This window comes from Botryllus schlosseri, chromosome 13, assembly GCF_051294905.1.
Source record: "Botryllus schlosseri isolate E-star chromosome 13, Bs_hap1, whole genome shotgun sequence".
In the NCBI taxonomy this organism is placed as follows: domain Eukaryota; kingdom Metazoa; phylum Chordata; class Ascidiacea; order Stolidobranchia; family Styelidae; genus Botryllus; species Botryllus schlosseri.
The window spans coordinates 16,957,129-16,981,623 of NC_137248.1; the positions used below are offsets into that span (position 1 = coordinate 16,957,129).

Here is a 24,495-nt window from a genome sequence, read left to right on the forward strand (position 1 = left end):
CCCATTAACAAGTTATGTAGGCAGGTTTGTTATGACTCGAGTCATGACTCGACTTGACTTTTTGAGATTATCATGGTGCATGATCGTTTAGCACCATGTACAGAGTAGCCTTAGTTGAAATGCAATAAATCTCAACCGAAGATGTTGTAATGGCGTAAATTCTAATATATGATTAGGTTCACAGTCCAAAACCTATCAAGGTTAATTTGTGAACGTGAACCTCTTAATTACTGAGGTTCACACACAGAACGCAAACGTGAACCTCACGTTTACACCATCCGTACTATTCAGAGTTAGGAAGTAAGGCATAAAAAGGTACCTATGTCATATATGCCTACATGCGTATGCAGGAATACCAAAACAAAATATGTAGTGGTACTTGCTAATCAATTCTTGATATGTACTGTATGATCGCTCTCAGTATATCCAGTATATTCCTGATCGCTCGCCTGGTTGTTTGTTTAATATTAGTGATCCTTGAAGAGCTTCTTGGAGGTACGGAACTTCAATATACAATTGAATAGTATATTCATATTGAAATGAACCCGGATATTTTCGGCTGACACTCGTCAGGGGTAATCGTCAGCAACTAGTAGAGAATTATCTAGTAGTTGCTGACGATTACCCCTGACGAGTGTCAGCCGAAAATATTCGGGTTCATTTCAATATGAATATACTATTCAATTGTATATTAGTTATCCTGAAAAATTGAAACGCACAGTTGTAAATCATACGCCGTACTATACCGACATCCTACCGCTAGCTCATACTCCTAGTCACTATTCGTCCTACTACTAGTTATACTATTGATCAAACTATTCATACATACCGTTTGAACGTATCTCGTTCATCGTAATTCCTTATTTCCTTTGTATATTGTACATCTATTAGATCAGTGATTCTCAAACTGGGGGGCGCCCCTATTGGGGGGCGTGAAAGCATCTGAAGGGGCGCGTAGTTGCGGTCAACTGTGACATTTACCTCCAATTCATAGTTGTTACTCTGTGTATAGTCCGAAATTCATATTTGAGAATTCTCTCATCTTCAGTCATAACCTTCCATGATCTGTACTATCCGTTGGGTTGCCAGCATTCTGGTTGAATTTTGTGATGTGACGATAAGGGGGCGAAAGGCGAAATTTTTCACTATCACAAATGGGTGCGTGTCAAAAAAGTTTGTGAACCACTGCAGTAGATAATCGCGTCTGATTTACTCCAGGGTGTCGTCTCAGCATGATTTAGATAGGCTCGTTGTATCTGTCGCCTCACAGTCAATTCGCTTGTCACGCAGAAATAGATCAATCATTGTTACAGAAAGATCATGAATCCCAATTAACAAAAACTGATGTACAGTAATATATAGCGAAAGACGTCAATGGCAGTTAAAAAGGATTGGGATTTACCGTATGGAGAATTTCTATACCCTATATTCAGAGAGTCGGTCAGTAACGAAGTACTTCTACGTTGTCGGAGTATTCGAGTGGGGTTTGCCTAATTGTACAACTTATTCATGCGGATAGGATCTTAGACTATTTTTACTTGTAGCCTACTTGTACTAGAATAGAAATTTACGGCGAATCTCTCCTTGTACTTGAGTTTCAACCGACTACTTTGACCACCCGTGCCAATATTATTGGGAATTAATTAAGTTACTAGTCAAGGTATAGCTACGCAATGGCAACATACTCGTACAAGCCAACAGTGGTTAGATCTCACGACTATCCATTATGATTGGGATGGCAAACATGTAAAAAGCAGGACAGCTCCGAGTAGGGGAGATGTGGTACCGATGGATCAAAAATTGCAAAATGATATCTGGCCCGCAAATCTTCAGCAGAGAATAGCAGATCTTTTGCTGTCTCAACACTTCGATACAAGTTCTACCTATCGCAGACATTTACATGAATATCCACCTTTTCAAAAAATATTTATAAACGTTTAAAATTTGTTGCTCGAACGTGTCATCGGTCCCCACCCGGTGGGTTCAAAGGCACACGACCATGGGACCTATGAGACATTCGCTCAAAAACTCAAATTTGTTAACTTGTTTTGTTGTGTACTGTAAGCTAAGCTACAGCAAGTCAATGAAGAATGTTTCGTCGCGACCTTCAAGAATAAAAAAGATTATATCAACTCAAATGTTGGCATAAAATAATGTTTTGATTTACGCCTAAATTTACAAAATTAATGCCACATACATATCAGCCGCAAATCGACCTTCAAATACCTCGTAATAGCGATAAAACACCACAGGTAAATATGATTTACAGCCTATATATATGTAGGCGAGTTTCTGTTGTTAAGTGATTAGTTGGTCCATCTATTTTGCTTGATTTGGCCACGATACCATAGGTCCCCCACCCCATAAATATTGTAATTGACTTGAAAATAGTCCGTTCGATGATGGTATTGATTCAAAAAATATGTGCAATTATATACCCTGATACAAGCCCTATATTTCACATTAAAAATCATGGCGGGTTTGTTAGTCTGAAAGGTGATATAGAAAAATGCAAATGTCGATCCAAATTTACTTTACACCCCCTAAAACGTAAATCATTCGTCACAGACCCCATAATTCACGCAGGTCGAATTTTTTTGCATGTGAGGAAAGATTCTGTCAGCATGTAATTGTGGACAAATTCACGGAATGCAATCATAGAATTATCATGGAGAATTTTTCAAGTATTTTCGGTCCCAGTGATCCATTGGTACCACATCTCCCCTACATAGAAGGTACACGAATATTAGTTTGGATATCCGTTAAAGGTATCATATGGGATAATTGTAATGTTCAGACTATACATCAAACCTTCCCTCGGCGTATTCATCGGACAAAAAACACGCGAGCGCTGACAGGGTTCAGTTATAGTGTCTATAGTGGTTTATTTAAAGATTTCTTCATTTCGCGCATGTACAATCGCATTACCCAACAATTTTCGTAAAACAGAAGGAGGATGAGGCCCAAGCGGGACTGGGTGTCCTCGAGTATCATCACCTTCAGGTTTAAATACAAGCAGCCTCTGTCGGGTAAATGCTAGAAGCTAGAATGCGTATTGAGATTGCCAGACGGACTTAGCCTTTATACCAGGGGTCACAAACGTGGTGCCCGCGGGCCCCAGGTATAGCCCGCGAGGATCAGATGAGCAGCCCGCGAGCCTGTTTTAAAAATAGATCGAATAGCAGCATTTACCAATATTCGTCAGATCATTACCAGTGAGCTTTTAAATATATAGATTGATAGACTTAGCTATACATGTTTAAATCACACTAACACGTAACTTACAAATGACAACACATATATATAAACACTTAATGATGATATCAAATATCCTTAAACTAAATTACAATTAGTAATATACCAAGATGTAATAGAATCACAAGATATCGAAGACGTAGAATACGGCGCACTGCCCATACAGGCGACATGACAGAATGTCATCCAAGGTCTTTTCGAAATGGCGGGGGCTTCCGTTATGGTAGCTCGACGTCCAAGACAATGCCAAAGTAGTAAACAACATTACTATTCGGTAGCAGATAGCGTTGAAGTACTAGCAGATTATTAATATCTGTATGCCCATTACGCATTGTATCTTTTGACAAAGCTTGTCACTCTTACACTCAACGCAGTTTAGTACCATGTTTCTAACTTTCTGTAATCGATGCTGCTGTCCGGTATAATGCAGTCTGTCATGTCTGGATGCTGAACAGTTGGAGATTGAAATTGTAACACCGCGAAATGGCCTCCACCTTAAAGCCCACAAGGCTCCAGCAGACTTTTGGTGCCTTGTTGACACGGAAAAGTACAGTGGCGTATGCGCAGCAGCTGCGAAGGTTGCAAGCGTGTTTGATTCAACTTATCGTTGAGAATCAGCCTTTGCGGACATGAACTTCATCAAAAACAAACATAGAACACGCCTCACTAATGAACCTCTGGGACACTCACTCAGAGTTGTAGTGTCAAGTTACATACCAGAGTACAGCGCACTAGTTGATAGCATGCAATGCCAGGCCTCCCACTGACTGATATAGAAACAGATAACATGATGTCCACTGTCCAGTCTAACGTGTGACATGATGTATTTTAAAATTTGAGCTGACTGTTGTTGTATAATTATTATAAACATGGTGCGAAGTAATTCGGGATTTCTTAAAAAGTATTGGTGGCTAGCTAGTTGAAATGAGCGTAAATTCAGTCGGGTATGGGTAAACGGCGGGAGTAAACGGTAGCCCGTCGATTCAATCAGTACCCAAAAGTAGCCCTTGGTAGCAAAAAGATTGGTGACCCCTGCTTTATACTATATACGTCACATCAAGTGGGCACGTTGATCGAGGGCCCATTACTATGTCTGTGTGCTAGGGCGGGAGTTTGATTCATTGACTACAGCAAGTTTCAAGTGCTGCCGATTATTTTCGTGGCATCGCAATCTCATCTTGTGTGATCTTACAAAGTTCCTAATGTTTGTTATTGTTTGTGGTATTCATGGTATTTTTCAACTAAAAACATTTACACCATTCCCATATTCTTTAATATGACTCCATTGCTCCCAATTTGCAGCACATCCCACTCAAGGATGCCACTGAGATATTTTGGAAAAACCCAGATTTGGACGTTAAAAAAAAGAAAAACCCAGATCCTATATTTCACTTAAATTTCCATGATATAGCTGTAAAACAGAGACTGAGAGTCATCAATGACAGTTATACGGACACAGAAAAAGTTTTAGCTCTTGATATTGAAATCCCAACGGTTTATTTTTATACTATACATTTCATTCAGTTAAATGAGCAAATCCCTCGAAATATGATGTTTTCCTTTAGGCACATTGCTACGAGGCATTTGGTATGGGGGGTCAATACGTAGTGTATTATATATTCGTAATGCTCGTAACAATGCTAATCCCCATCTATGATGAGGATGATTTTAGGGTAGTTGTGAGATGACCAGGTAGATTGAAAAAAAAAAACTTTCAATTCATTAAACCTGGGACAAGCACTTTTATCTGGGATGTTTAGTCGAAAAAGAAACTGCCAAATCATAAAATTAAGGGTATATTTGAATTTACCAAATCCATCTCCCTCTGAATAACTTGCCCGGGTGCCCAAACTGTCTCTCTTTGAGTGTCCCTGTTGAAAGTAAATATACTCTGATGTCAACATGGTAAATTAGTTAAATCAACATTTGGTCTTTCCATGTGCAATAATTGCAAACTTCACAGCAGTTACATACTATTTACTGACACACAACGAATTTCTTGCAGCGCTGGTATTCAAGTCATAAATCATTTTGAATTGTAAAACAACTGCTCCAGAGTTGCCCCTACCGTTTTAATCACAGTAGAATTGACCTGACAAACATGATGTTAAAAAAAAACAGATTTCAAACACAAAAACCCAGAAACCCACGTGATGCTCGAAAACCCCAGATCTGGGTGGAAAAACCCAGGAGCGCCATGTCCAATCCCACTTCTAGATATTTTTAAAACATTCCTTAAGCGGATCAGATGACGAGAAACCGAGATCAACCTCCAGCACATGGGAAGGAATTCCGTAGTCAACCTCGTTTTGATTCAAACCCGCCATCTATATTGGTGTTGCAAGTGTGGATCATACCACTGCGCTATCAGGCCAAGAAGTTCAAAATACCAAGAACCAAAGTGTAGGTATGATTTGTTATACTTAAATTGATACAGTGAGACGTTAATTGGGGTAATGATGGTGTTTTGGTTTTTGTTTTACACGAGAGGAATCGTATATCGCTCTCTACTGCGAGTTGAATTTCAATGGGGTCCATAGCATTGTTGTAGTATCGTAGCTTGTTTCGAGGTAATAACGTTAATAATAATTCTTTAACATTTAGTTTACACGCACAGGCGTATATGTGCCGAGTGCTGAGTGATCAAAAACTCAGAGATTTGTATAAGATGCAACGTGATAAATATTTGTTTTATGCAACGCGTGATACATGTTCAATTGTTCTGCGTGTGATTTCGTGAAGAATGTAAACACATACGCATGTAGGTTTGCACTCGTCCCCGCGAAAGTACAGAGATGCACGATTTGAGTTTTTCTGATTACATAAATATTTATGCCTGCCTTCATTTATCACTTTACGAACTAGAATAACTCATACAATCACAGTGAATTTTGTTTGCCCACAGTGCATTAGTTACTAATTAAGCGTTATCTGATGTTATTGGTGTTGAGGCCTTCTGGCACCGACCGGGGATATTGCTTTTGATGCGCAGTAAAACGAGTTAAACGACTGATCATAAACTCTTTGCTTTGAAGTATTTACAGCATTTGGTATTATGTCATTCAATTTTCTGCATAGCTTTCTGAAATTAAAGATTTGATTGTTGCAGTAGTTGTCCTAGTACTACTAATAGCTGAGAATATTAAAGTGTTGGCGAAGCTCAGGGCTATAGGTAACGAACGCTCTGGTACGATAGTATAAAATACTTAGCTTCATTAGTATGAATTATGAACCAAGTATATCGAAAAAAATAGTGAGCAAAGCTACACGCCACAGAACATAGTCTGCAAGGTATTATATTCACAACATTTTTGCCTGGAAAGTCTAGCTATGTCAAGTTCACAATATAGAAGACCCAAACTTCTTCGGAACGGGACTCAAATTTGAGATGTGTACCATCACGTAACCTACGTCTCACACATCGAAGTAAACGCCTCTCAAATGTTAGTATGCAACGTTTATACAGATATGTATGGCAGAGAGAATGTGCAGACAAGCAGAGGTGGTCAATAACGAAGTACTTCGGCTTTGTCCCAGTACTAACATGGATTCTGGCTATTTTGCCTACTTGCACCACATACTCAAGTGACTGTGCTTCTCAGTGCCTCTATTTCTACTTCCACTTAACACGTTTTCAGGCAGAACTACCTACTTTGGCGAGCTCGGATATGACGTAGTTTTACTTCAACGCAGAACTTTTATTTCTACTTGTGTATAAACCAGTGGTTCCCAAACGGTGGGGAATTTCGGGATTTCTGGTGGGGAATAGACTCACTTTTGAAAAAAATCTTTATAGTTCTCCTTTATTAAAGTTCGTTTAGAAAAGCCGAGCGATATCTCGAATATTTCTTAGCTCATTCACAATTGAGCGATTCATGTTATCAGTGCCTCCGATTCGCAAGAATCACCTGGATAGCGACACATGACGTCCAGCAACTGTTTTTATTTATTTGTACACCATCATCGGTCACGAAACGTAGTGATAGAAAATATCCTGATTCGTTGTATTAAGAGCTCATATTGCTGAACATGTAGGCTACTCGAGGGAAATCATGGACTCGCTAATTAATAGCACATCCAGACTCGTTATAAATGAAACTAGATATTTATTTAGTTTCAAGTTCTTTTAATAGCATGCGAAAGGGAAGTTTACGGCAGCTTATTTGTATATCAAACGCATGAGCTCGTCAACACCAGGAAGTTTATCTGACCCGTGTATTATTCGGCATTTACGTATGTAAATTGATGCTACCCCACAACATTTGGAAATTTTCAAGCCCCTCCTATTTTTCTGTTGGCTGCGCGCCAGGGTGGATACATATATTTACGGAGTCGCGTTTACGGTTACCATTTTACCGCTGTGTAATTATCAATCCCGGGGATCTTAACCATCCCCAATATCACGTATTTACTGATCAAAGTCTTGCAAAATTTTATAAGAGGTAGCAAATTAATAGGGTTGATATACAAATTTTAGGTGGGGAATGAAGGCTCGGAATAATTCGGAAGTGGGGAATTAAGATAAAAATGTTGGGAACCACTGGTATAAACCAATATTATTTTGAGCCCCTATGCAGACAATCATCTGTACGCTACATATTAATTTGAAACGTGATTAAATGTCAAAATCAAATACGTCAATGCTTTTAATATTTCACTGTAAGATAATCACATGAACATTATCATCTTTCAATTGCATTTCAGAAATCTCCTTCATAAAAAATGAGACTTTTAGTGTCGTATTAATTTGACATGATTCGGGGTGCGTTGTGAAAGCAAACAAATATAGCTTTGAGGATGGAAACGTCGCTAGATAAACAGCTCAATTATTGAAAAATAATGCCATGTTATTGTAATGCAGTTATATCAGTCTCTAACTACGTATAACAAATATAGCTTATAGCATGGAAACGTCGGTAGATAAGAAGCTCAATTACTTAAAAATATTTCCATGTTATTGTAATGCAGTTATATCAGTCTATAACTACTTTGAAAGCATCATTGGATATATCCATACCCATATAAATTTGGGTTGATTACTGATCAATATCAGAAAAGTGGCCTATGTGCATAGTAAATTCCCACTAAAAGCGAAGTCAACTTTTAATTTGATATACCCGTGGTTTTGGACGTATTGACATTGTATGAACTCAAAAAACGATAGAATTAGTCGCAATGCCTTTGCAAGACCTGGATATATTGGTTGTATATTTCCTACATGAACAATATGAGGTAGTTTCATAACTAATATTTCGTTTGAGTTACAGGTACTGACACTATCTATATGTAGACTACATAGAACAGTTAAAATGAAGATGAAGAGTCTTAAATACGAAACGATCTCATTTGCTACGGTACTGTCGGTCTTCAGTCTGCTACTTTCTAAAGCTCGTAGTCAGAGTTGTGATTTTGTGGACTCGTGTACGTAAGTATCATACCAACGTATGCGCACGTTTTCATACCAGGGCTGTTCTATTCGGTTACTGTCCAACCAGCTGCACTGGATCAAAAGCAGTTATAATGTTACCGAGGGTTACGAAGACAGGATAGTAACTACGACGAGATACTGCGAAGAATATAATCCATCCAAGCCCCCCTCCCTTCCAGCAGATTAGTGAAAACAATGGAAGCACTAGTGACGGCGCCATGATTAACCAGAAATTTCATTATCACAACCCCACCATACACTTCTGGACGCTTGAAGGTCTTAGTTCGTTGTGCAAATTTTTGTGTGCAAAAGTTGAACACGAGATCTTATGAACTGCTGTGTATAATCTACAAAGCTTTTCGTTCATGACTAATCTGACTCTCTGTGAAAAATTTCAGTATACCTCGATTGTCGTAAAATACTACCATTCATTTTTATTCACATGCCTTGAAAGGCATCTCCTTGAATATATGCTATAGCTCTCATAATTCATAGTCTTGTCAAATATGATATGCGCGACATAGCATAATTTTCTTATCATTTTTCGCTATTATAGGGTTCCGCTTAGCAACCATCCACAAAGTCATCAAATCCGCAATACGAAGATAACGTAATTTTGCCGGTAACGATAATGATTCTCGCTATTCGCCAATTTGAAATGAATTCCACGAACCTTATTTCGCACCGGTTTTCAACTGTTTCTGATCAGAGGACCCAGACCTATCCATATTTTGGTAAACCGGGCAACTATGCCGTACTACACCATAAATAAACCAATAATGGAGCGATACACCTATAAATCTGGTGACTCTGTTAGGATACGGAAAAACTCATTAAAGTGGTTCAACACTCTGCCTACATTAGTGACAATGTGTTCTACTTACTGCGTTATACCTATTTAAAGAAGGATTATTTAATTAGAATGTCCAAAACATTCTATATATGTCCTCAAAGTTGAAATCCATTTCAGATATTGCTGCCCATATAGCTATTAGAATGTCATTTGAGACATATATTGTAATCTTCAAGCAACATCGGTGCATCTTGCCTCTAACTTGACTATAAGGCACGGTATAGGTAGGGCATAAGATGGAAACGGAAAAAAACTTTGTAAATACGTAATATATACATATACAAAGCAGGGCTTCGGAGCAGCCGTAAATTTGCATTGCTCCAGCTCCGGCTCCGGAGCTTTCCTCTATCATACATCAGCTCCGGCTCCAGCTCCGGAGCAGCATTATTACCACTGCTCCGGCTCCAGCTCCGGCTCCGGCTCTGAAAACTATCGAACGTGTCTGTCTATATCAGGGGGAGCAACCCGCTGCCTGTGGGCCATATGTGGCCCGCGAGAAGGCTTTGAGTAGCCCGCGAGCTAATTTCCCATTATATTATCGAAATTGAATTGCTCAGATTGTGAACTCGCTAGGCCAACCAAAAATATGATTAGTCTGGCCGCGGCACTTGGGATGTTGATGACTGGTTAAAATATCAGTTTCGACGCATTGGCAGATCCAGGGTCCAGTCACATTTTTAGTAAATCGTCGTCTATTACAATAAACTAAAAAACCACTTTACTCCGTGCCACAGCATTAAAATTCTGATGCGACGTTTTAACACTGGCACTGTACTCATTGCCACTAGGCCATAGAGCTCAATTCAATCTTCAAATGTGCGATTATTATTCAACTGTAACTGTAGTAAGGGCAAAATGCGCGGATATAACGACGTGATAAATAGAAATTCGATTTGTACCAAATGGCCTATGGTTTGACGTTCCATATTGGTACACTCGTTACTAGTCCATCCGGTGTCGATCAAGTTTATCGGAATAATATTTTCCCGTTGAAATGAATCGAATAATCGAAATAAACACTGTGTCATGCACATTGCGCCATGTCAATAACGAATTAAACTATGCAGTATGCACATTGCACATTTACAAGTTTACGAAACAGATGATTACAATATTGGAAATCGCGTATAAAATCAGTAGTTTGTCTCCAACATAGAATACCATGGGGTTTTGGCCTACTCTTCTGTCATTCCCTATTTAAGCTCGAAAATCCTTACTGGAGTGAATGACAATGATGCGCAGTAATGAATTGCAATTAGCATGCATAATTGCATACTCAATAACACTGTCCACTTTCGCGGCCCGACTAAAGAACTATCACGAAAAAACGAGTATTTGCTCATCCGATTCCTAGCATCGTTGAGATGGAATTTCTCGGCTCGTGCTCGTCATATCGACATGTGCAACGAAATCACGTTTTTATCATCTCTCCCATTTCGCGTAATACATAGTGATCATTATTTTCGAACCGTATACAATTGGCTGACAAGGTTGTGCTGATGATGAAATTGCGGGAATGCCGAATACCCACAATATTCACAGGCATATGTCGCATACCGAGGTTCGGCAATCATGTATGAAAATTGAACTTTGAATGTACGACTGCTACTATTAAATCCCCAGGAGCATGGTTAGCGCCAAAGAGGAAAAGATTTCGCGAAGGTTTGCTGTTGAATTCGGTGAACTCGGCAGATATGGTTGTTGCATATATAATAGCATCTCATGAAATACGTCGGAGCCGGAGCTACCCCTCAAATAACTGGCTCCAGCTCCGGCTCCGGCTCCGGCTGAATTTTATAAAGAGCTCCGGCTCCGGCTCCAGCTCCGGTAAAAATGCACGGCTCCGGGGCTCCGGCTCCGGGCTCCGGCTCCGGCTCCAAAGCCCTGATACAAAGCATACGTCAATGAAGCCTGTTGCACGAATACCTTCATTATTGTATTTAAGATGTGACATGTCGGATGGCAGTGGAAGAGTCAATTTGCACAGTTTAGCAATTGAGGCATTACCCGGCCAGAATCTCGCCGAGGCTGCATTCGGAGTTTTTGGAGACGATGGCTACACCTACAGCTATAATCCTTGCAACGGCTTCTCCATTTACTCCCTCACGGACCTTGCTGTAAGTTGACGGGTCGTGTTGCAATTATCCTCCGTTACCATTTGCGTCTTTACACTGTTTCATGTGGAGGATTCACCAGCGATTTCCTGTTTCTTTAAGATTGCTCAAATCACAGCAAAGGGAGACTTGGCATATGATGTGGGTGTTCAAAGTAAGGCCGAATTCAATTACACTGCATCTGCTGGCTTATCGATACATTATTCATCTGCCGTAGATAAGAGGTAAGAATAGACAGATAACGCAATATTTGAATGAAAGATTACAAAATTATATGTCGCTCGCTACGATACGAGTCCCCAAGACGATTAGTTTCATCAATAGTTTTAAATATTGGAAAAAATATTTTCCCCAGTATTAAAGAAATAGTTAATTCTAGCGTTAGGCTATAATCAAGAGTAATGTTTCTAGGTTATTCAAATGTCCATGCAACCTCGAGCATGACTGCAAAATCTGACATGGAGAATACAGTCGCACATATTTCTGTTAAGTAGCCTACATATCACTCGTTAGGATCAAAAATTCAATCGAATTAGGGTCATTCATATCGCGTTCCGCTGGAACAGCATTCGCAGGAACAAATATAGTTTAACTAAATGGAAATATATATTTAATCGAATGTATCGAAAATATGTTCCCTTTATAAAGTGATCAGACTGATTATTTTCTAGCGCATCTCATAATACTTTATACCGTTCGACGCAATAAAACATTAATGCAAGGAACGAGTGTCTTTTCGAATCATGTACACAAAAAAGACTGTTCGCTTGTTCAGTATGACTTTGGTGAACGGAGACGATATGTGGATGACGTACTCAACAATGGTCTAAATTAATTACACGTAGCCTATGTGAAGGTAGTCAACATATAGAATTGTTCAAGTGCAAGTCATGCGTCATTCTACTTCTAGTTATGTTAAGTTGTCTTAAGTAATGGTTAGATAACGGTACTTGAAAATGTAGTTTATTCGTTACTGTCAATATTATTTTTATTAGCGAACGAATCACGAGTCGTTACTGAAGCATTGCCATCAGTATCTTAAGAATTTAGAGTCAGAAGGATACTCAACTCACAGACATTCTTTTATCTTTGTGGCATTCAAAATAAGACAGGGGGTATTAAACTGGAGTTTACATACCCCTTATTGGTCCACAAATTAATTTTAGAGGGTCGGTGAAAGAACAAAACTACGAAATATATTATCATTTGAGAATGATGCCGTGAGTGGAATTTCAACTACCTTGTCTATAGTCATTAGCTTTCCTATTTTTACTAATCGAATAGCCTAAATTAAGTTCTTCTTGGTGATTCCACTATCAGGTTGTATTTTGCGCAGCGAAGACATGTAGGTTATAGTTGTCAAGCTATTTTTACCACTGGCGTATTTCAGAAGTTCAAGAGTTTATTTGATCTGTCAACCTAATCTGAATTCTAACGTATTTGAATTCGTCGGAGAACTTATAAGGCTGGAATACGTGAGTGAATGATTCTGACGCGTAGTAATTTGGATTGAGTCGAGTGTTTTTTGAAGGATTTCATACTGACGTCTCCGTGCGCCTGTCCCGGACTTTGCGACGAAAATGGCCTGACTTCGCTGCTTCCTACTCCTCCGCCAAGCTCTGGAGGTGATGTCACATGCAAGCCCATAGATGCCTGCACGTGAGTGTATCTGTACAACGTACATTCTGCTATGATACATAATTTGTAGTACTTAACTTTGAGCGCCTACGTTGTAGATGCGTCATGACTGACGGATCTGGACAGGTTAACCTTCACAGTACAGCAATATCAGATACCCTCTTAGCTGACTCTGCATTTACTACACTGGGCAGTGATATGTGGTACTACAAGTTCAATCCATGTTGGGGTTTTAGAACTGCTGGTTTCACGGATCTTGCAGTAAGTACCAGAAGAAATGACTTGTGTAGCCTAGCCTACTGTAGGGATGGTGTGATCGTGAGGTTCGCGTTCGCGTTCTGTGTGTGAACCTCAGAAATTTAGAAGTTCACGTTCACAAACGAACCTTGTCAAGTTCTGCACTCTGAACCTTTTTCAAATAGTACAATTTCACTTCATAATAACATCTTTAGTTGAAGCTAATTGCATTTCAACTGCTGGCCACTATATGCATGGCGCTGGCAACATAAAAAAATCAATAGTAAACAAGCATGCCCCTTGAAAATCTCAAAAATTTTACTTGCTTTGTAACAAAAGTTGACTCGAATATTTAGTGACTCTCTGCTGTGAGCTTAACCCGTAATCACACAACATCAAGAGCAAAACACACTAGATGTAGGTAGTCTGCGAATCATGCTTATTGAGGCGTAAGCTCATGTTCCCTTGCAAGTCTTCGTCAAAATTGTTGGCATAGCGACATAAGATATTGATTTTATGGTATAATTATATCATTCGATTGCTCCAGTTGATACATTTGGCCACGTTTAAAACTTCAATATGTACTTCAGCATTGTGGCATTATGTGGCCCGAGTCGTCGCTAGGTATGGTGTTGATTAATAAGGGTATCACTTCACTGAAATGTAGGATTGGAATTAGCAATATGACGTCACGTGACGTCATGAGGTTCACGTTCGCGTTCTAACAGAACCTTTCAAAAAGGTTCGCATTCACACGAAGCTGAACCTTTCAGAGGTTCACACCATCCCTAGCCTACGGTACCTACAAAAGTAAACATCAATATATATCATTACATATTCTTTCAAGGAATTGACAAAGATGTGTATTTAGACTCTGTGAAAATCTAATATGCTGTATGATATTTCGCATTGGTATGGTTTAAAACAATGATTCAATTACTGAATATGAATAATCAACTGCTGTCTTACAAGCTACCCTCGATTTGAATCCGAGATTTTTCGCAGGTTACATTGAGACGTATCAACTAAGACAGTGATTCCCAACCTTTTTCGTCTCGTAGAACCCTTGACCGACATTTGAGCTAAAATTCACCCCTATGAAAAAGTTGGCTGTGAGTGAAAAAAGGTGCTTTCAAACGCACAGCCATTTTTTGACTGAGCAATATATGATCAAGCATATCCAGATGTCTCCGAACTATGTCGAATGTGGACCGCACTACACTTTGGTAGAGCGAAATTTGATCTGTTTTTTTACTGGCCGGGTAGCCGCTGACGAAAAATAAATCACCAAGTCCGCTTGCTATGGCGTCGAGTTGAATCGATGAATTCGGTGTGTTTTTCACGTTAGCTCATATGTTAGCTTAGAAATGTAAACATTTTCACCAGCGGCCTTGTGCCTAATTCGACTTGACTTTTTCCTGCTTAGTAGCGATTTAATCGAGAGGCTGTAACGGGCCTAACGAAATCGTTTCGCGATACTCACTTTATGAGGGTTCGTATTATCTACGGAAGGCATTTAAACATACACGTAGCTTAACATCCACTAAAGAAACATACAATTGTAAAGAACTAGTTTCATACCGACAGTTCTACCATAAAAATCTAAAAACTTGTGAACCCAATGTATCTACCGATACAACCCTAAAGCCAGATTCCCCCCTGAAAATTTCAAAATTTCCCTAAGGGGGAATTCCTCCCCCCCCCCCCATCCGGTTGGGAACCACTGACTGATGAGCTTGTGATGGTATATTCCGTCGCTAATGAAAAATTCGAAATATAAATAGCGTATGGAAGTTATGCTGCTGGGTGACCTTATATTACAGAGTCAGGCAAATGAATATTGAATACAGCTTGTATTTCATCGTATGGAAAATTTATCACTGGCCTACCAGCGAATTTAGTATAACTGGCATAGGCCCGGAGCCTATATGTAGAGATCGAGCTACCAATGTCAATGGTCCCACACCTACTGTTCTCGATGTCCTGTAGATGAGCTATATATATATTATAAATATTTCTATCGATGATATGATCATTCCTTGAACATGCATTCAAAATGAATTTCAAACAACCAAGTTATACTTGATTTGTTTTCTTTGATCAACACTAGATGGGTTCATAACACAAGCGTTTGGTCAAGATTTTTGTGGATTTGCTTTGATTACTGATTGTAATTCAATATTTTTTATGGTGTCAGTTTTTTTCATTCGATAACAGCCATTTCAAAACGCGGTTGCCAAGTATGTGAATGATTCATGTAACTTTTGGACCTGCGCAGACATGGGGTAATCGCGATTAGTAATCGTAATCGATTACGACGATTACAGCATTTTGAAGTAATCGTAATCGCAATCGATTACATTGGAAAAAAATCCAAAGTAATCGTAATCGTAATCGACTACTTCACATATCTAATCGATTGCTTTATGTGAACGAACGATTACTTTTTATTTGTACAATGAATATGACATAACCGAGTATTCGTGAACATAGAAGAGATATTATACCAGGTTATTGATAGCGCAGACGGTTGATTTTCAAATGCCACTGCTCATTATTACGTCAGAAGTATTAGCTTTGCTCGTCCTTGCGTAAAAAAGTATCCACACGTAGTAAATATATTCGATGTGCATTGTTGTGTGATTGTTAGAACAGTGTGAGCCACGCTGTAGGCCAGGGGTGGGCAAACTTTTGAGCTCGCGGGCCGCATTCAACATCTGAATCCATTCGCGGGCCGCACTATATAAAATTGGGATTATAAACCAAAACGCAATGTTGGTAGATGATTATATAGTGAGGTCATGGAGATAATATATCTGCTTATTTAAAACAAACCATACATTGCTTTGATGATATCGTACACGCGTCAGAAACAGTGGCGAGATTTCATAGGCTGGTCGACCTCAATAACCAATTTGTCAAAACTATAGATATGAAAGTCGGTTGTCCCGATTCTTAGAACACAATTGAAATTTAAATCTGTGAGCAGCGATATGTTCATAGATATTACTAACTCCAATTTCGGTTCACTTCCATGACACGCAGTGCTAACAGCATCATAACCATGTTAGCTTCACACACGCCTCTACCATGTGTAGATAAAATATCAATACCCCAATTCTACGAATACAGAGAAATAATCTACCTAAGACACGCACTGGAGTGGCAAATCTGAAACCACACTCGTGATCCGAATTATGTCAATCTCGTTTAGGATTTCTGTAATGTTTAGCAGTTGAAACCTTTATAACTGTGTGGGCTTCGGGATCGGGCTGTTGCGCCAGAAATTAAACATAAAAAAGAATATAGGAAGTATTTACCTTGGAACAGTGGTTCTCAATATTTTTAAGATACGCCACTCCCCCCCCCCTTCCCCCTCCTTATGATGGTGAAATATTTCGCGCCCACTTATCGTCATATCACAAAACGCAACCAGGATGCTAGCAAACCTAACGGATAATTTGATAGCATGGAAGTTTACGAATGTGGATGAGAGATTTTGAAATATGAAATGGAGACTAAATACATAGCAGCAATTATGAATCGGGTGTAAATCGCGCCGAGCGCGAAAATTTTTTTCAGTTCAGCTCATCTTCGCGCCCCCCTTCAGATGCTTTCACGCCCCAAGGGGGACGCGCCACCCAGTTTGAGAGCCACTGTCTTAAAATTATCATGGTTAAATTTATAAAGTAAAAGTTTAATCAAGTTCTTGCATTAATTCGATTTTTAGTAAGCATTTTATCAATATTTAAAAAAGTTTCTTTAGACACTGGCGGGCCGCACAGAACGATGTTGCGGGCCGCATGCGGCCCGCGCGCCGTAGTTTACCCACCCCTGCTGTAAGCTATATCAGGTTATCAATACACTCCAGACGCCACTACCTCGCAGCAAGATAATATTAATAATCGTTGGGTTATATTTGTCATCTGAACAAGTCACACACAATGTACAATGCGATAAGACACAATGCGATGTAATGAACAGATAGGAGGATGTCGAACGACACGCAAGCAGTTGCGATCCTTTTAATCTAACATCCACCTTGGCCTAGAGTGCCGGATGTCGCAGTTCTTATCGATTTTGATCTTGTTGAAGCCGCGGCCCTTTCTACCAGTTCTTTCCATTGCTTGTGAGTGCTTTCTTTCGTTGGGTCTTTTTCTGGGCAACGGCAACGGCGGGCGAAGAGGAGCCAAGATAAACCTCTGACGGCAATCGAACCCGGACCGCCAGATTGGTGAGCGCTTATCGTTACCACCACGCCATCTCCCGGCCTAATAATCACCACTCCTATGTTATGTATTGATGTTTGGCTATGCTTAGTTAAACGTAGTTTGACCGTTGCTGCTTGGCGAGCAGTAGGCCTATCTATGTAGTGCACGTAGCCCATGTATATTGTACGTACAGCGGACAAAGATTTGAAATTTTGTACTCGTCAAATAAAACATTTCGATGGTTAAAATCAACAGCTGCTGATATATATCATAACCGAGCCGTTCTTTGCAGTTTCTCGTAACGGCTGCTTGCAGTATCTGTATTAAGTGGAAGGTAGAATTTTAGGTTCACTTTATCTTATTCTCATATGACTTTACTTAAAACGGGCGCCAATCGTTATTTCACAATTCTTCACGACATTTATATCTGTCGCCATAGACATCCGCTTATACACCATGTTAGCGTGGGTTGTAGGTACAATCAGGACCAAAACAGCAATTTGTCCCCCACTCAAAACGCTGGTATTGGTATGGGTTGTAACCAAGTCACAATGTTCCGAGTCACATGTCAATCTCACATTCATAGTTTTGACTCGAGTCAAGTCGAGTCATTTTCAATTCACCCCCGAGTCAAGTCCGAGTCCCAGTCAGCTAGTATAGGGTCGAGTCCGAGTCATAGTGTTTGACTCGAGTACAAATCCAAGTCGTTATGTTCACGGATCAGTTTTCCTATCAATCCGGTTTAAGCCACTTTTTTCAACTCATCTCGAGTGATATAGAATGGCTCGTATTCATAATACACCTGGAAAGAATGCAAATCGCTGGGTGCGACGAATAGTCCTGCATAGAGTTGGGCAATTGGTGCATTATGACGTAACAAGCCAATGACACATAATTTACGAAGAAAGTTGTTATCTCATTAGACCTTTTCATCGCAAGCCTTATATTGTCTTTCAATATCTCTTCTGAAATTAGTTCTAAGAAGCAAAGCTAATGTAATCGTGAGTAGTCATGATTACTTTCGAAATGTAATCGTAATCGTAATCGACTACTTCATGATTTTGCTGTAATCGTAATCGTAATCGTAATCGCGGGATTCACAAGTAATCGTAATCGCAATCGATTACATTCGTGAAGTAATCACCCCATGTCTGGACCTGCGAAATCTGTTTCCGTAATTACACCAATTTTAGCTGGTACAGATTTCATTGTTTGCACAGCTGACGTGACCATGCGCGAAGTATTCTGGATATAATATTAAATTCTATTCATTTTAACTGATCACGATCCTTGATGGAAACGCACGACCGTAAATCGTTGATATCTCCGGAGAAATATTAGCGGTCATTTATATACTTATGCTTGTATAGTTGATGGAAGTCCGCAAAATATGCAATTGCCCTGCGGTTGCTCTGATGGCTCTACCAATAGCGAACTTCCCTGGATGTCAGTAGCTCATGTACAGGTATAGGACAACGGAATAGATGGATTTCCAATCGATTATGATAGGTTAACTTTTCGGATAGGAAATAATTAAGCCACGGACCGGTATCGGTCGATGGGACGGGGTTGGGGTGCACTTCACTATCAATGCTGCAACAAGTACTGACTTTTCAAAGCACAGCTTCAAACACTATATGTTACCACATGATGTATCGTGGATAAATTTGAGAAAACATTCCCGTTGAACATTGTCATCCAACAATATACAAATGTATTGCCGATGGGTGGCGATAAAAAACAACTTATATTTTGCAGGTTTTTCAGTCTTTTGACACTGCTGGTACCTCCGGTTTTGATTTAGGAGTTCAAACAAGCATAACGTTTGATTACACATCTAACAGTGGGCTGACAATGAAATACACGGCTTTGGATACCGTGAGGTAAATTTTTGATACATGGATCATTTCCGAGTTATTTGTCACTATCGACAGCAATTCTATTATCAGAAAGTCGCGAATATTACTGATTTGTACACCTGGAGTAACCGAACATAAATTTGAATTCCTCGGGGAAACAGTTACTACAGAATATGTAAGCTTACTTCAAAACATATTCGCTGTTGCATTAATTTATTACATTCATTTTTTTTTCAGGAGTTCGCATTCACAAGTCCTTGCGCCTGCCCAGGTACTTGCAACAGTGAAGGTATAATTGGAGTACCGGTCACACAACCACCAAGTTCCAAAGCTTGTACCTTGTTGGATTCTTGCAAGTACGTATACACTATTTCAGTGGTTCTCAACAACCCGGGATCCGCCCATCCCTAGGGGTCCGCGAAGCAATTTCAGGGAGTTCGCGAAACCTCAAAATTTTAAAAATGATTGATAACCTAATTTAAAATTTTTTTTATTTGAAAAAGCATGAGACAGTTTCGCACCGCCCCTGCTAAAATCTCATGACTCACATCATCATAATAATCGCCTGACATGAAATATCTTACCGTGCAAATTTGTTTTAATTGCCAAATTGCCAATAACCAACTGATACAAACATATTGCTGTAAGGTCAATCAGGATGACTTCGTAATGTTTGCGAAACCCTTTCGATTTGAAGTTGTCAGTCTCATCAAATAAGTTAACTGTCGTTTGGAATAAAATAAATTTGAAGTATTTTGCCTAATTTGTTCCAATGAAGGGATTGAAACAACGACAAAAAATCCATTTTATCCTGTGATATATATAACCACTTTTCCAGAATAACTTCAAGACGAGATGCTACATAAAAATGAGTAGGCTGGACGTTATATGTTCATTAATATTATGTTTCTTCATTTTTGTGCCATAAATGTTGCGATCACACCAAAAGTATCGTCGGAAGCGTTCCGCGTTAATATTGCATTAACCTCCATCTATCTTTATGGAAATGGGTTTTCGGAACTCATCGTTCATATCAAATCGAAGATGCTGATTTCCAAGACAAGACCACGAAGCCCACTTCAAGAAATACAGCTGCATAATTAGCTTCGAAATAATAAAAGTCGACCCAATTTCTTCATAAATAATATGATGCTATTTTCAAGAAAAGTCGTTTTGTTGCTGTTTATCGCAAAAGGCCTATACAGTTCATATTTGCACAAGACACATGACGGTTTTACCATAATTGATATAAATTTGAACTGAAACTTAGGGGAGTCCGTGAAGGCGAAAAGGGGTTGGGTCCGTGAAGCCAAAAAGTTTGAGAACCACTGCACTATGCATTATGCGCTCTGTTGTTGTTGTTGTTGTTGTTGTTGTTGTTGTTGATGGTATTGTATTATGGTTCTCGGCAGCAATTGCCTTGGCCATCAGGTCGCTCTCTATATACAAGTTGTTGGTACGAAAGCTTTATTTTATTCGAGTTCCAAGTGGGTTAAAAGTCGCTTTTTTGGATATGTAAAAGTAGGATCGCTATGTTTACCGAAATTTGAATAAAACAGAAATTTTCTCAGTCGAAGCAAAATTATAGGAGGACGTTAGCCAAGTCACTTAAGTACTTTTTGGCTCAGGATGGGACTTTGCATTGCTGAATCTTTTTGCTTCGTTCCGTATTTCCCAGGTGTGAAATGTCTGACGGAACCGGTATTGTAAATCTGCACAGTCTCGCCATGGAAGCTGCATCAGGTCAGACTCTCACCGATGCAGCGTTTAGCATACTAGGAATGGATGGATGGACCTACAAATACAACCCGTGTAACGGTTTTACTGCTCAGCCATACTCCGATCTCGCGGTGAGTCTTTGTCTGTTCCTTCTTCTGAAACCCAGAAGTGAACATTTCTTTTCGAAATCAGCTTTTGCAGACCAATTTCATAGATGTGTATGATCTCGGAGTTCAAAGTTCGGCAAAATTTGAATACGCGGATTCCTCCGGACTCTCGATCGTTTATCAATCTGCAACTCCTTTCAGGCATGTATTCAATAGAAAAATGAGTGTACCCGAAGTTTTTTCAAGTCATTAACATTAGGGCTGTGCAAAATCGAGTGCCTGAGTAATTCGTTTCCGAGTGGAGTATTCGAACACCCCACATTTAGACGTCATACCATTAAAACAAACCTATATAGTTCAAATATTCACCTGTTTTGTGACCTCGAAGCAGAGTTGTACCGAAGTCACAAGGATCCGATTCACAATGAATTTGAGCATTATAGATTTTACTCCAGTCAAGTCGAGTCATTTTCAAATCATCATCGAGTGAATCCGAGTTCAAGTCAGGGAGCAACGGGTCGAGTCCAAGTCATGGTGTTTACTGTTCAGTGTAGAATTTAAGTCAGGTCCAACTCACTTCTGTGAAACTCTTGAGTGATATCAAAAGAGTCAGGCTCTTAATATATTCCTTTTTCTGACTCTGAACATGTTTATTTAGTTGTTGTTGTTGTTGTTGTTGTTGTTATTGTTGATTATATTTTGATTGGCGATTATACCCCAAGTGGTTTTGTTCGCCATATCCAAAAATCCTATCATTATCTAGGGGTGTGCACTACATTCGTTGCGAGAACAACAAGTAATGTGTCGCTTGATTCAAAATGTCAACGCCTAACCAACTATGCCACGAAGCAATAAAAGACGTGATCTGGGTGCTTTTTCCAATATCGGCCCTGATATACGAGACTTGAATCATTCTTTAGAATGTCTCGGGTCATATGACTTGGTCGAGTCATGCGCAATGACTCTAGTACAAGTCGAGTAAATACATAACATGACCCGAGTCGTGTCGAGCCACTTTTCATTTTGAGGTAAATGACTCGAGTCAAGTCGAATCAACGAAAAATCGATACTCGAGTCCGACTCGAGTCATAAAAACCATGCCTCAAAGTATAAATAATGCCTGCTAATCTAACTGCCATCCACATTAAAGTCGAACTACAAGCAATTTATACCAAGTAAATACTAGTCCGCCCTCAAGATTACCTGACCATGATCTGACCTATCGATCTCGTTTCCCGTGACATGCCACCCCATTTTGTGTCGCTTGCTTTTTATTATGCTTTACTTTTCATTCAGTGTACATGTCTCCTATTCACATCGTCTAGGCCAGTGGTTCCCAACCTTTTTCGACTCATCGCCCCCTTTTGAAGCTCCACATCGATCACCGCCCCCCCAAATATTGGGAACCGAGATACAGCACTTCGTCAGGCCCCCCAAAACGCTGGTCTTTGGCCCCATAGGGTGATAACCCAGACCCCCCTCAGCCAGTGGGCTTTTTGTCGCTACATATCGGCTATACCCTATTCCATGTACTGTTTGAAGGTAATCGCTGTATTTCGACTAAACGCGCCAAGCGCGACAAATTTCTATAATTCATGTTTGAATCGGTCAATATGATCGGGAATTGCATATATATTGCTATCAATTTTTCCTCTTTCGGCTTGCGTGATCAGATTTTCCGGTAGAGCTGAGTGTGGTGTGTGTTGGAAAAGGTAATAATAATAATAATTAAACATCTTCGGGCGGAATTGTTGTTATATTGACTTCGTTACATGTTGGTAATTACTAAAAGACGCACATGATTTCAAATTGGTGTTTCTTTACTGGCAAATAATTTTTTCCTTTCGAGATGGCATTAATCCTGTAGGGTTAAGGTCGCCAGGACAGGAGCATTCGACGCCAGGCATTGAGGTGCCTGTGGAAGATTAAACATATATGTATATATATCGAAGTTTTCGGTCAGCACAAGGGCATTCCTTTGCGACCAAGGTTTTCTCGCTGCTGATCGTTCTGGCACACTTCTCGGAGACGCATGTTACATGGTCTCTAACTTCATATGTCTTGGTGCGTCACGGCGCAGTAATGGCCGACACCGAAGTCTTCTATTTCCATAAATCATGCGTATTTTTCTCGGCTGACGGGTACCCCGAAATCAAGATATATGAAATTATTAAATCGCGCCCAGCGCGGAAAAATTTTGGAAAGGTTGCATGAATTTCTTAAAAATTACTCCATAATTTATGTTAATTCACGAAATAATATTAGGCCTCTTCGAGTTCGGGCCCCCACCCCCAATTGGGGGTTTGGGGTGCAGCAGTTACGGTCCCGACTCCAAAATAGCCGTTTTAACGCGCCATCGCCCCCTTCATCCGTTTTCGCCCCCCTATCGCCCCCTTCGTTATTTTCGCCCCCTAGAGCGCCAAATCACCCCCTGGGGGGCGATATCGCCCACGTTGGGAACCACTGGTCTAGGCCAAGGTAGGTGTCTGATTCCAAAGACTACTCCAATTCGTTTCGACACCTTCCTTTCTTTTCATGGTATCGCATTTTGTGGTGTATTGTAATGATAGAAATTGGTAATAAAGAGAACCGAACAGTACTCGAAAGATATTCAAACTAAACTGCGAGACGTCGCTCTGGGACAGAACCATAGATCTGTGCTGCCCATACATATATTTGCCATGAGCGTGAGTAGCCTGCCGTGTGTTTTGAAAGATATGATACGTACACACGAAGCTAGTAGCGGCGGAACAATAACTTTTAATGAAAACTAACTATTAGTGGCGGACTTCCCATTTCTGTACTAGAAGACATCGTCTCTCACCCTCGACTTGAATCATGAACTTGGTACTGGATTGAAATTGATACTTGCGTGCCCGAACTCCTCCACTGATTTTCAGGCATGATTTGGAGCATTTTGGCTGTATTTTTGTGCTTACTGGTTTGATTTTCCAATGACATATTGTATACGAAATTGGTCAAACTATTCTCCCTGACCCTCGAACATACAGCTACATTAGGGCTCTTCAAAAATGAATTTTTTTCTCAAATCGTAGTGGCTACTTGATAAAATT

General features: G+C 39.9%; 1 protein-coding gene across 1 annotated transcript in view; it reads left to right on the forward strand.

Annotated features, from left to right (window-relative positions):
- Positions 1-6,994: 6,994 nt before the first annotated feature.
- Positions 6,995-24,495, forward strand: part of LOC145453902 (uncharacterized) — a 63,727-nt gene continuing 46,226 nt past the window's right edge. The window contains exons 1-11 of the mRNA XM_080331869.1: positions 6,995-8,680; positions 11,482-11,653; positions 11,753-11,874; positions 13,041-13,125; positions 13,182-13,309; positions 13,387-13,549; positions 19,495-19,619; positions 19,686-19,770; positions 19,833-19,951; positions 21,274-21,445; positions 21,507-21,622. Of these exons, the coding sequence (XP_080187995.1) occupies positions 8,565-8,680; positions 11,482-11,653; positions 11,753-11,874; positions 13,041-13,125; positions 13,182-13,309; positions 13,387-13,549; positions 19,495-19,619; positions 19,686-19,770; positions 19,833-19,951; positions 21,274-21,445; positions 21,507-21,622 (1,403 nt within the window). The 5' untranslated portion in view covers positions 6,995-8,564. The remainder of the gene's footprint in view (positions 8,681-11,481; positions 11,654-11,752; positions 11,875-13,040; positions 13,126-13,181; positions 13,310-13,386; positions 13,550-19,494; positions 19,620-19,685; positions 19,771-19,832; positions 19,952-21,273; positions 21,446-21,506; positions 21,623-24,495) is intronic.